Below are 13,448 nucleotides of genomic sequence, written 5' to 3'. Positions count from 1 at the left end.
ACACAACTCCCCTGTTTGTCCTGCAGTATGGCTGGTTGATCCCAGTTCAGACTGGGATGCTGGCTGTCCCATTAGACAACCACCTCCCAGGTTTGAATGGTGCATGGGTCACGATTGGTGTATTTGGTTGGTGTTCTTGGATACATTCCGAGGTCCTGGAGCTGAGACTCAGTGGACCACGAACAGATTCTGAAGCATGAATGTTGCCGCCAGCAACCGCTGGAGCCCGAGTACTGTTGCTGTCCTGACCTCACCTTAGCAGCAGGGAAGGTCCACGACTAACTACAGTTTGTGCCATTCCTGAAGGAGATGCAACCTCCACAGCCTGCAATTTAACAGTACCTCGGGACCTATGTGCAGTGTCACCTGGAACTTTGGACATCATCCTAAGCCTACAGTGACGTGAGCCAGCTCCCTAAAGTCCCCTCATCAGTGACCAGGTAGAGAAGTCTGCTGTGACTTCCTTCATCCAAGCCTGAAAAAACACCAATAAGCTAGAACCACAAAGATTGTCTGCTGGGCATCTGTCTGCATGAGATCTGTGGCCAGACCCACTGAAGTCCCTTTCTTCTGTTGCCAAGGCCGAGAAACCAGTGACTGGGTCTGCTGTCTCCTCACCATTGGGACTGCCCTGCAGCAACTGTTTCTTCATTAAGGCACTGTCCTGCTCCTGATGAAACTTACCTGGAGTCTACTTGTTTGATCCTGGGGGCTGCAGATAATTGTAATGGGTTATTTATAATGTGCTTAATACCCAGAGGTTTCTGCACGGACCCGGGAATCGAAGCAGTGTTGCTCTGCATCGTCTTGCTTCCAAGACGAGCAAGTTGCCTCTGAGCTAACATCGGAGCTTGTATCTCACCACCTCCAGGTCTCCATAACGATACATTGGGGTGGACAACCCATTGTACTCGAATCCTATCTATCATGGAAACATTTTAAATTTCTTGACGTGTGTAACTTGTACCTACCTGCAAAACCAATAGGCAATTCTGTTGGACTTGCCATTCTGAACCTTGTACTGGTTTCCCACTTTTTAAGCCCATCCCCTGGTCACTGGTGGCAGAGTGTCCCCTCTGAACCTAGTGAGCCTCTCATGATGGGGTTGGACTAAGTTTGGTAAAGGTTGTATATTTTTCAGATGGTTTTACGATGTGATTTGTTACTGAAACTATTCTAGTAACTAAAACGAATTTATTCTCCAAAGAGTATTGCATGTACTCTGTTCTAGTACATACATGCCAGTTAAGTGTGCTGTAGTGTGTGTATATATTAAATATTTGTTTGCACTGAGTGCTTTGTTCCTCACTACAGCCCTCCTTGGTCTAATCCTGGCTGCTTGCTGTTCTAACAAACCTGTGTGTGATTCAGGCTAAACCAGTGTAACCCTGTTCACCCAAGGTGGGTTTTCCGAAGTGCTGTCTCGGTACTTTTGTAAAACCCACAATCCCCGCCTCCCCCACCCCCAACCGCTTTTTGGCCTTCCTAGCAGGAAAGGAACATTTGCTTATTCTAATTTTCCACATAAATGTACTTCTACTACACAGTACCTTATTTGCATCCTTTATTTTTATAATTAAGTACGCCACCTTCAGCGAGTGCTGCAGGGGCGCTTTTGAAATATTTGCCTTTCACAATTTGTGATGGGCAGGCTGGTTCATAGCAATGCACCTTTATTGTTTACTAAGACATAATATTCGTGACCCAACCAAAAGGGCTGTTCGTCATTATTCTAGATCTGCCCTTTGTGCCATCTTCCTTCTTGGTCCTCATTTCTGTTGGAGATTGCCAAATTAAAGCATGCACTTTCACAGAAATCCAGCACTGGACAGCTAGTCTGTGCTTTGTATGCGATCTGGGATTTGACTGGTGCCAATCCACAGTTCAGCCAGGGTATTCTGTTGCGAAGAATGTAGGGTCGCTGCCTGTTGGACACCCTCTACCGACTATTACAGGTTCCTTCCATCGGTGGGCTGGGGGTAGCACTAACCTGAAATATGGAGAAGTACTGGAGCAATTAAAAATGTACGTTCCAAGCATCTGAAGCCAAAACACACCAAAGACCTGTCCGAGTACTGCTGCAAAGAAGCCAAGCAGTGTTTCACACCTCCATTCAATGATGGAACTAATTACTCTGGACTGCATCACCCGCTCAAGGTTGGAGTAGTTGCCGGCTCTGCATCTAGGCTACACCTCTCCTCCATCCCCTCCACTGCATTTCACTCCCCTCCCATAGCGATGCACTTGTGGAACAGTAACCAGTGGGCTCCAGAGTAACTTTGTCATTGCAGCCACTAGCTCCCAAAGCTTTTAGAGCCACATTTGTTAACTGATTGAAATTCAAAAATTCCAAGCAGGCGTATTTTCTTTACCTAATTTAAAGGCCCATATACACCACACGTTTCCCTTTACTTTGCTCATAAAATTTTTATTGTTAATGGCATCCTAAATTCATCCTGAGTTATGCCCAGCATTACTAGTAATTTTATTTTTAGGCTTAATGCAAGTCAGTAGTGGGACGGCTAGTAAGACTTCCTCTTACTATGTCTATAGTTGAAAGCTTGCTCTTTGTTCCGAGTTTATTTCTTAAGGTTTGTAAAGTCATTACTAGATATGTAGGGCATATTTAGATCCATGTTCAGCTCTGAGATGCTGATGGCCCCAGGTCAAGACAAGCATCAAATTCGTAAATGCCCAAAGTCGCACATCTACTAATTTACAAAGCTTAATGTCTGCAAGTTAGTATTTGTACACTGTTTGCTAGTGATAGCAGGCTTCCATCCAGACTCTGGGCAGTTTTGTTTTACTAAGGTTAATGCGACAGACCACACATTTTCACATGAAAACATCTTATGCTTTAATAACTAGATATTCTGGACCCGTTTAGGTGCTTGAAGTGAATTTTCAATTTTATTTAATGTTTAAGCTTTTTAAATTGGCTACTACATATGTGGGGCATATTTCATTCTTATGGTGAATTTGCAGGTTTTGAGATGGGGACATCATTCAAAAACAAGCCCCCAAATTCATCATGGCCAACATTTCTAGTAATTCAGTGCTTGTATGTATGAAGGGGATTATGTTTGACTTATCTCTTGGTGTTGGGTAACCCACCTGTTTAATATAGGCATGTACTACACAAGTTGGTAGTGACTCAGCAGTGTGCTTAACTTAAGAGGGGTAATGTGAGGTGTACAATGAAATTAGTTGCTGCTTTTTAAAGATTATATAACTTTAGTGTTTTACTTGGATACATAATTTTACTAATAGTAACATTAATCCCAAAGTTGGTATTCAGTTCAACTAGTTCAATAAATTAGTTGAGTAAACTTTTCTTATGTTAAACATATTCCAGCCCACTGAGTGACCATTTGAGCTCAGTAATAACTTTACCATTACAACATTGCGTTTTACAGAGGGAAGAGTTGGTGTGAACATCCTTTGTAAATAGCAAAACAGTTTGCCTACATCCCTCTGGGAGAATGTCTTTTATCCAAGCAATAGCTTTCAACTATTGGAACCTGTAGGGGAACAAGCACTGCCAAAGCGAATGGGTTGAGAAGGGGGCTTTAGGGAATAGTCGGTAGGAAATTCAAGGTGGCTCAAGAGGAGCCACCTTGAAGCACAAGCTGGGAGGCCAGTGGAAGTCAACTTAAATAGTACTCCCCCAAGCTAGGAAGAGTTACAATTGGCAAAAGGTAGATGTATCCCAAGCCGCACAGTACCTGTGACTTGATTGGTTTCAGCTGGATGAGGTCCTGTTGCAGTCCCTTGTCCCTTGTGCCTGGTCCTTGGTCGTGGTGACGAAAGGGTGGTTATCTGGTGTGCTTCTGCTGCAGCACTTGCAAGAGAGACTCTGAAGCAATGGAGTTTCCTTGATTCAGCTGACTTTTGGGGTTTTGGTGCCTTTCTCAGCGCCAAAGAATGAACCGCTCCAGTTGGAAGTTACTTGATCTCTCAGTCCTGGACTCTGAGGGGACTCTGGATAAGATGTCGTGCTTCTGTAGGGTCCTCGGGATGCCCATTAAGTTTTGGCTGGATGCAAACATCCGAAGACTGTGCACCTGATGGTCAGGAATTCTCCAGCATGTTGTCTAGCTTGGATTCACATGCTCCTGAATATTCCCCGTCGTGCTGGGAATCCTTGAAGTTTCACTTTGGTTTATAGGAGAGTTTATAAACGAGTCACTGAGCTCTGGGTCATACTGCCCTCTCCCTAAGCCCCTCCTCTGGCAGCTGTCTTCAGATTTTTACCACACATTTAAGTGTTGGGAGTCCTCTTGTTTCGCTCCTATAGCTTTGTGTTTTTGCACTTTTTTGACTAGGAAAACCTTAATTAAAAAAAAATTCTCAATCCTGCCCATGTGCTCCCAGTAATCGGTTGAAGAAACGATGGATCTGTTTTTCAGAATCTCATCGCCCCTCAAGGGCAGATTTGTTGAGTTTTCTTCTTGGAATTTTCCAGACTGCCATCAGGCCTACACAGCTCCAGCTCATGTCAGAGGACAGGTCTTCCCTCTTCTAGCACTGCACCAGCTGCAGTTTACGGAATGTTCATTGACCAGCTTTCCCAGTGCCCATTGTCTTCACCTGATGCATAAGGAAGAGGATTGCGAAATCTGTTGTGGCTTTACCAAGCGCACTATGAAGGATCAGCACGTCGGACTGGCTGTGTGGCTCAAAACCAAGGCCCCTGCCCTGTGGTTCACAGCGGACTTCGAAGTTTTTTACGGGCGCTCCATCCATGTGGGGGTGGGAGGGGTGGAGGGGATTCAAGACGAGGCCAAGCACCAAGTCTGGTTCGCCACACAAGTGGGTCCCGTGTCAGCCAGGGCACATACATCTCCAGCGGCCTCAATCTCAAGCCATCGCTCCAGCTCGTCAGTCTACCCCCAGGAAACCTACAGAAGAAACCGGAGAAGGCCAAGCAACAGGAAAAGGTTGCCGACCTGCCTGTGAAGGCCCAGGTGATACAGGCTGTCACACTTGTCTATCACACTGGTGTCGGCCGCCCTTTCGAAGGTGAAAGGGGTTGCCCTGGTCCAGGGTACCCCTACGGCAGCCAGGGTGGCTTTAGCCAAGCCAGTGGAAAAGACCCTGGAAAAGAGGATGCCGTCTGAGCCTGAAGCTGACCCTTCAGGACCCAAATAAGGGGGTGGGTGCGACAGGGTTGAGTGGAACTCCAGGGCATGGCCATTTCTTCTTACGTGGAGGTCGGGGGTTCTGTCCACACCTCCCCAACAGTCCTCCGGGAGGATTTCTCAGATGTGCTAATTCCTTCTACCTTCGACCCCCCCCCCCTCCCCAAAAGCCCCCCCACCAGCTCTTGCTGGACTAGGACTTTTAATGTTTATCCTGGGGAGAGTGACTTTTTTTTTTCCACTCGTATTTTTCTTTGATTTGAACACAAACTCTTAGGCATCCTCTACTGTGACACTGCACCTTCAGTGCAGTGGCACATGGAAGTATTTCATATTTCCCAAAGGTTTAAGTACCTTCTCTTGGTTTAAACAAATGTTTCCAATAGCAGTTAAGTGAAATTGACGTTACTTACCTTCTCCAGCATGGTGTTTGGCATTGATTCACATGCTCATGAATATTCCCTGTTGTTTGGCTGAGAATCCTCTGTCTTGCTCCCAACAACCAAACTGAAACTGATTTCTTTACAGTTCAGAAATCAATTGCTGAGCTCTGGGTCATACGGCCCCCAGCCAATGACTGCCCTCTACCCAAGCCCCTCCTCTGGCAGCCAGCTTCAGATTGTTACTGCACGTTCAAGTGTTGGAGTGCTTGTGCTTGGCTCTCTAGCTTTTACTGCGTTTTGCGCTATTTCTGTTTTACTCAATTTTTTCGGTCACTCGAGCCTAGCGCTCCATCGATGCACCTTCTGTTTGACGGGGACCTGTTTTTCAGATTCTCCATGCTCCTCAAGGGCGTATTTCGACGCATTTACTTCATAGAGGATTCCAGAAGCTTCTTCAAGGCCTACGCCGCATGTTGGACCACCAGACCTGTCGAAGAACTCGGCGCCCCTTTTCAAGATTTGCCCCAGCTGCAGCTTGCAGAACACTGGGACAACTTGTTCGGTAAGACCGTGGATGAGTGTCTTCAAGCCATCAAGGCGGACACGAAGACAGCTCGTGCCTTGGGCACGCTTTGGCAATGATGGCCATCCTTTCGGGCTTCTGGCGGAAAATCCCATGGTTCTTCCAAAGGATTTGGTGGAGGAGCTTCATCCTACATCAGCTCTTTGGCCCAGGAGACCTACAGGGGCTGTGTGACATCTGGAGGATGTCACCATCGCCAATGTTCCTCATCCCGTTTCACCTGGCAGGAGTGAAGAACAGTTGCCGACTCACTCAGCAGGGAGTTGCGTGCTCTTGCCACGAGTGGGAGCTTCGGCAGGACCAAGTGGATCACCTGTTCCGCAGATGGGGCAATCCCCAGATAAATCTATTTGTGACAGCGACTAACACGAAATGCTGGAGATTCACCAGCAGGTTTCCCCAGCTGGGAGCATGGGGGACGTATTCTCGTTCCCCCCTGGGACGGCCTGTTTCTGTATGAATTCCCTCTGTTGCTTCGACTAGTCTATCAACTCGGACGGTCCCAGTGCAGGATGAGCCTCGCGCCGACATGGCCAAGACGGATATGGTACCCGGACGGCCCCTCCAGTCAAACTTCCGGTGGTCGCAGATCTTCTTGCCAGAGGAGGCGCAATTCTGAACCTGCAGGCCTGGCTCCTGCAGTGTTAGAAATTGGGGACTACGATCTCCCAACGGACTTCAAGGAGATGCTTGCCAAGGCCAGAGCATCGTCTACTCTTAAATGCTACGGGCATAAATGGAAAAGGTTCGCCGTTTGGTGCTGTGCACAGATGGAGCCTCGGCTCCGCAGGTACTACCGTATTTGCTGTCGTTGGACAATGCTGGGCTGGTCCATGCTTCCATCAAAGTTAATCTGGCGGTTATCTCCTGCTACACCAAATCTCTGGGATGGTTGTCATTGTGGTCACACCGCCTGGTTAAGGAGTTTGTCAAAGGACTTCTTCCGTTCTTTCCCGCTGGTGAAGGCCCCGGCATAGGAGCTCAATTTGGTGTTGACTAATTATTTTATTTATTATATTTTTATATAGCGCTTTACGCCAAAGGGCTTTACAAGAGGACCAAAAATACAATAAGCATTGTAAAACATGTGAATGAAGTAACAAAGCAGTACATGCTACAATTTACTTGAATGCATGAATGATGTAAGACTGTAGTGGGAGAGGTAACAAGGAGGAATTAGGATGGGTGGTAGGATCAAGAGAGGTAGTAGAATGTCAGGGTGAGTATTGGAGGAAATGTGATTTTAGAGAAGATCGGAAAGAGGGGTAGGAGGAGATGGAGCGGCTAGGGAGACGGTTCCAATGGTAAGGGGCAAGAAGTTGGAAGGAACGGATGCAGGATGTGGCACAGGCTGATGGAACAGGAGCGAGTAGGAAAAGATTGTAGGAAAAGACTATGCTCATGGGTCCTCCGTTCAAGCCTATGCGTTTGGTGCCTTTGAAGGAAAACCGCTTTTCTTGTGGCGATCACCTCTGCATGACAAGTGGAGAGATCCAGGACCTCTCTTGTAAACCACCTTACTTGACATTCCACGAGAAGAGGGTAGTGCTGGCGACGCACCCTTTTCTTGCCCAAGGTGCTGTCTGACTCATCTAAACGAGCCCTTGGTGTTGCCTGTATTTTTTTACGATGCCTTCGTCGTTGGCTGAGAGGACTTTGCACTCGCTAGATGTGGCTAGAGCGCTGAAGTTCTATAAACTGCACGAAGGGTTTCTGGAAGATGTCACACCTTTTTGTGAACTTTGGCCCTGTGAACCAGGGGAAGGCCCTCTCCAAGGCTTCCATTTCCAGGTGGCTCTGGCTGCATTACCCATTGTCGCCAGTTGGCAACGTTACCTGGCTGTCCGAGAGGCCATTCAACCAGAGCGATCGCTGCAACTACGGCGTTCCTGTCTGGCGTGCCCCTGCTGGACATCTACAGGGCGGCTATGTGGAGGTCGACGCACACCTTCACAAGATTCTACTGCGTGGACAGGGATTCCAGGGAGGAGTCCAGAGTCAGCCAAGCAGTGCTGCACAACATGTTCACTTGACGCTGAGCCTAGTGAGGAAGTAAGAGCTGCTTAATGTTGAGCCTTGCCTTCTCCCGTGGTTGTGCACGTGTATTGCTATGTATGCTTTATTCATGAGCATGTGAATCCATGCTAGACCCCATGCTGGAGAAGGAACAAATTACTTACCTCTAACTGTTCTCCAGCTTGGGTCTGGCATGGATGTAACGCTCACCTGATTCCCGTAGAGGCGCCAGTCTTGACTGGGCGTATACCGTATCTTCAAAGGTTATGTGCAACACACGGCTGGCTCTTTGGGCTGGACCTCTGTGCACTGTATGTCTGACTTGAAGGGTAAGATGTCTGCAGATAGAAAATATGGGATTAAGGAACTGGGTTATTGAATGTCTCTCCTTCCCTTTCTCTTCTCCTGTAGAACCCCAAAGGTTAACGCTCTCACCTTAGATAAGTGAACGCCGTGCTCTCCATCTGCCTCGGGGCAGGGTGCTGTAACCAGTTTCTTCACTGGATAAGGGGAGCAGGCCTCTTGACTTCAGAGGACTGCTGTCCGTCGTTTACTGCACGAACGGTAAGTTTCGAGTAATTCTAATGTCTTTAAAGTCTTTAGTAATGATGTCTCTTGTTTTGCAGGGTTCCGGCGATGGCGGATGACGGGCTGAAGTGAGTTGAAGATGGAGCCTGTGTGATGAATAGAAGCGCCTGGAAGCACGTAAGTAAGCGCTTGTTGCCTGCTTCACGATGCGCTCTGTCTTTTTATTTTGCAGGTACAAGTTCGGAGCGGCTGCAGGGTGCGGGAATACCCACTGGGTTAGATGTGGAAAGGAGTAATGGCACGTGAGTATTAAAGTTCCCCAATGTCTTTAAACGCACCTTGTTTTGTCTTTCAGATGCCGGAATGCAGTGTGAAGACCTCCGGAGCGCACGAAGAGTAGGTAAGCCTTTGTCTTTCAGATGCCGGAATGCACCGCGAGGCGTTGGTGACAGCCGATGGACCAGGTAAGTGAAGAGCTGTCACTGAAGACCGTAATGCTAACCTGTTCTTTCTTGTCTTTATAGGTGTTGCTGAAGACTGGATTCAGGATGGTAAGCCTTTTTCCTTAGGCCCAGGATCAGATGCAGAAGACACGATGAGCGTTCTGCTGCAGAGGATGCAGAATAACGCAAAGCGAGATTCATCCATCGGGTGTGGTTTAAGTAGCCTCCTGTAGTGCTTAGGTGTCTCCTTCCACAGCCACGCCTAGGTAAGAAAAGAGTTCCTGCTTTCCAGAAGAGTTCCAGTGTTCTGAATCTAGGGAGTGGCTCCTGCCCCACCCAACAGGAAAAGTAGTTCCAAACAGAAGAGGATCAGAGGCTCAACTGGCAGGCAAGTAAGCAGCATGGTCTGCTGCAGGAAAGTCCACCCAAGCATTATGAGCCCGGCGCTTCCAGCGCTGGGACTGGGCATATTTATGAGCCTGGTGCCACTGGCGCCAGGACTGGGTCCAAAAGGTCCCAATTGGGACTGGTTGGCACTCGGAACCTGGGTTATGGATCTGCTTCCAAGGGAGTTGGGAAAACCCTGACCTTTTGGAAGCAGAGATCATGACAATGGATTCACATGCGCACCCTCCTGCCTACCTCTCTGCGGCTCTTCTCTTGGTCAGTTAAGTAACTTGTTCCATCTCTATTACGTCTTTCTTGGGCAACTTCATGGTGCAGCTGGTAATCTCCCAACTGACCCTCCACACCAAATCGGCCAGCTGCATCTGTGACCACGAGTCTGGTTTCAGAGAATCTAAAGGCATGAAAACGGCTCTCCTGAACCCCCGTGAAGATCTGCTCTCAAACCTACACTCCAACTCTTCCTCTGTTCTGATCCTCCTCGATCGCTCTTCTGCCTTTGACAGTCAACCACTGCATCCTCAAATCATCTCAATGATACCCTAGGCATCAAGGACTGGTCGCTGTTGTGGTTGACCTCCCTTTCAAACCAACCCTCCTAAATGCAAATGGGCCCCACCTCCTCTTCCCGTTGCCTTCCTCAGGGCCCTATCCTATCACCATTGCTCTTCAACATCTACTTGGCCCTTCTGGCCCCCTTCTCGCCTAATTTCCAGTGTTCTGCTGATGACGCACAGCTCTCCTTTAAGCTCACTTTCTCTTCCCCTTGCCAGCCTGACCGCTATTCAACAGCACTGCTCTTCCAATATGCCAGTAAGCCACAGATCCTTCTCATTGGGATGACTGATCTCTGGCAACCCTCCCCTCACCCTCTTGTGAGGAAAATGGCCTTGGTCATCTTTGACTTTCTCTCCCCCACCACGGACCTTGCCAAGAATTCCAATTTTCATCTCCAAAGAGGTATTCCATTTCTTCACCATCCCCAGAAGCTCGTCTCAAGAGTTCTGGTTCTCTCAGCTGGACTACTGCAACAGCCTCTTCCTTAATCTTACCATTCCCCCCGCCCCCTTCAACTAATCAGAATAGGGCTGCAAAACGTTTCCTTGGCTTCAAGCCCAGGGACTGCATCTCTCAGCCCTAAAGTCTCTCCACTGGCTCCCTGTGACCGCTCTAGCTGGGAGGTATTTAGAGAGAAAGCATGATGTAGAGTTCTTCGGTCCTCTAGCTCAACTCTCTGCTGGGAGAAACGTCTGACCTGTAGAGAGTGGGAGGTGGATCCCTTTCCTTGGCTGGTGCCTACCTCTGCAACAACTTCCCTGCCCCTTCAGACTTGAGCTGGATCTTCTGGACACTTCAAGATTATTTTGCGTTTTGTCCCCCCAAACCCCCAACATGCCCCTTCCTGTGCTAATGTCCTTCTGCCGCTGCGAATGACCAGACAAGTCTCCCCCAGCATCCACTACCAGCATTCTAAGCACCCATCCCCCGGCATCCTTCCCTGGACTTGCCCAAATATGGTCCACCCTGATCTGCCATTTTCCCCTCGTTGGCACCCTCCACACTGATCTCCTTCAGCCCCCACTACTTCCCTTCACTGCCCTCCTTCTCCCCCCCCACCCCCTCCCCTGCACTTGTCACCTGTCTTTGCGCTTACACTGTAGGATTGCCACTTTTTTCTCCTTTCCCTATTACCCATCCCCATTTTGTCTTGTGGTGCCTTTAAACACTGGTGTATTGGCGCCATACAAATGCCCAATAAATCCTAGTACTGCACTGTTTTCCCTTGATGTGCTAGGATTGTTTGAAAGGGTCAATTTGGCAATACTGTTGCAGTCAGCTTCTGCCTGTGCACACCCATGGGTTATAAGTTTCCTGTGCCCCTGTGGTAGGAAGGAGTCATCCTATTACATTCACAAATTGGAGACTTAATGATGCCTAGTGATTTGCGCAACTTAAAGTGGCTCCCATGTCTCCGCAAAATAAAGATGTTGGTTGATTCTTGCTTTCATATTTGCAGGGATCAAACCTGTAGCTCGCACTAACCACTGGACGGCCCTTATGCGAGCTGGATGATTTAAATGTGCCTAGCCATTCCAAATCCCTACAATTTATCCATACTTATTTTACTCCCTCTTTCAAGGCACAGAAGAATGGATAAATGCTGCCCCACCCCACTTGTTTGTTCTCATGGCCACCTTGTTTTTGAGTATTTCAGATAATGGGATTTACACCACCTTTTGGTGAAAGGCCTGGTTTGTGGGTGCTCGAAGAGGGCAGCTTTAAAGGAGCCACCTTGCTTTACACCCTCTGCCTTGAGTTTTGATGTAAATGAATGCACCTGTTTGAGAATGCTCGATCCACCTGTTATCTGAAGGGTTGAGTAAGATGCACATGGTAAAGTGTTGGCCATAGAAGTCGGTGCTTTACTGGCAAGCAAAGTGATGGTTTATCAAAATGTTAGGAGGGGGACCTAGATTGAACAGCTATCCTGATGGCTAGTGAGCAACATTTTAGCAAACCATTTTACTTGAACTGTGGGATAGCCCGAATCTGACAACCGTGATCATGAAATTGGCTAATTCGTCTTGGTGACGGCACTACACAAATTGAAGAAAGTACTCTTAACCTGCGCTTTTCTTTTAGGATGTAAAAGAGGATGATGACGATGATGAGCATCACTATTTTCGTAAGCCGGCTAATGACATTACCTCTCAACTGGATATAAATTTTGGCAGCCTCTCTCGTCCTGGTCGTGGTAACAGAGGTGGTGCCAGGGGAGGCGGCCGTGGTCGTATCAAAAAGCCAGAGGGATTCATACCTGAAGTAGTGCACGTAAGTTAGAGTACTGCAACGCCTTTTCAGATTCCTTTAGTCTTTACTCTGGTTGTTACCAGTAGGAATGGTGTGCCCCAGTTTGACCTAAATTATTCACTTGGGTACATGCTAAATGTTTGCATCATGCATTTGGAATAGGTGTATAAAGCAACACTAGTTACAATGTTGCGTGGATGGTCTTATGGGCACTACTAGATGTTTAATAGCATTAATTGTTTAGTTATTAGAAATACTGCAATTCCCTCTTTTGTTTTGTCTTAAAGCACATGGCCGACCTTCGTGATAACAAGTTGATTTCATATTCTCCCTTTCCTTTTAAGATTGAAGTACATTCACCAAGCTTGGCTCCAAACCCTGATGACCCAGAGGATTTTCCTGCTTTGGCTTGAAGGACCTCGGCCTTCATTTGCATCATCTGGAAATGGCTTGATGTTTAAAACGACTGTTCATGCTTATGGTGGGGGAATAGAAGTGACCAAGTCGTAAAATAGAATGATGTAAAATTTTCCTTGTAATGTCAGTTTATTGCGCCTTCATGGGTCTGGGTCTATAGTGGAAAGTCCATTTGACAGCTGTAAAGGTCTTGCAGTCTCTTTGGGATGTGTGAAGGTTCATGGTGTTCAAAATTGGGGCACTTAGTTTGAAAGATATGTATATAAAGGTTATGTTGATTTTTTTCCTTTGCCATAAAGAGGCGTGCACGCTGTATATTACTGTTCAAAGTTTGGACGATGTACCAAAAATCTAGAAGTCTGAAAGCTTTCCCTACTTTGACTTTACAAAGTTCCATTGAATTTTATGCAATTCTACTGCATTATTCAGAACCTAACAAATAAAATGTATCTGCTAGTAATTTTGAAACGGTCTTCTCTTCAAACCTTTATGAATGTCAATACGGATCCATAATCGCAAATCTGATCCACCACATTGATTGCATACAGCATGTGCTGGCTTTGCAGTAATTTGCAAGTAATTGCACGCACATGAAGTACTTGGCTACACCCCTCAATGGCAACCCTAGTCAGTCATCTCATTTACCACCCCAACACAATCTTCACACTGGTCTAACTTCACTACTAAAAACCACAGCTCCCCCCTGCACCAACCTTTGCAA

General features: G+C 47.3%; 1 protein-coding gene across 2 annotated transcripts in view; it reads left to right on the top strand.

Moving 5' to 3' along the window:
* HABP4 (hyaluronan binding protein 4) overlaps positions 1-13,187 on the top strand; it is a 119,307-nt gene extending 106,120 nt beyond the window's left edge. For both annotated transcript variants that reach the window (XM_069625690.1, XM_069625691.1), the window contains exons 7-8: positions 12,143-12,331; positions 12,655-13,187. In XM_069625690.1, the coding sequence (XP_069481791.1) occupies positions 12,143-12,331; positions 12,655-12,723 (258 nt within the window). In that variant the 3' untranslated portion in view covers positions 12,724-13,187. The remainder of the gene's footprint in view (positions 1-12,142; positions 12,332-12,654) is intronic.
* The last annotated feature ends 261 nt before the right edge of the window (positions 13,188-13,448 follow it).

Source organism: Ambystoma mexicanum, chromosome 6p (genome assembly GCF_040938575.1).
Source record: "Ambystoma mexicanum isolate Mex_15411 chromosome 6p, UKY_AmexF1_1, whole genome shotgun sequence".
Taxonomy (NCBI): Eukaryota; Metazoa; Chordata; class Amphibia; order Caudata; family Ambystomatidae; genus Ambystoma; species Ambystoma mexicanum.
This window is presented reverse-complemented; position numbering and strand designations above follow the sequence as displayed.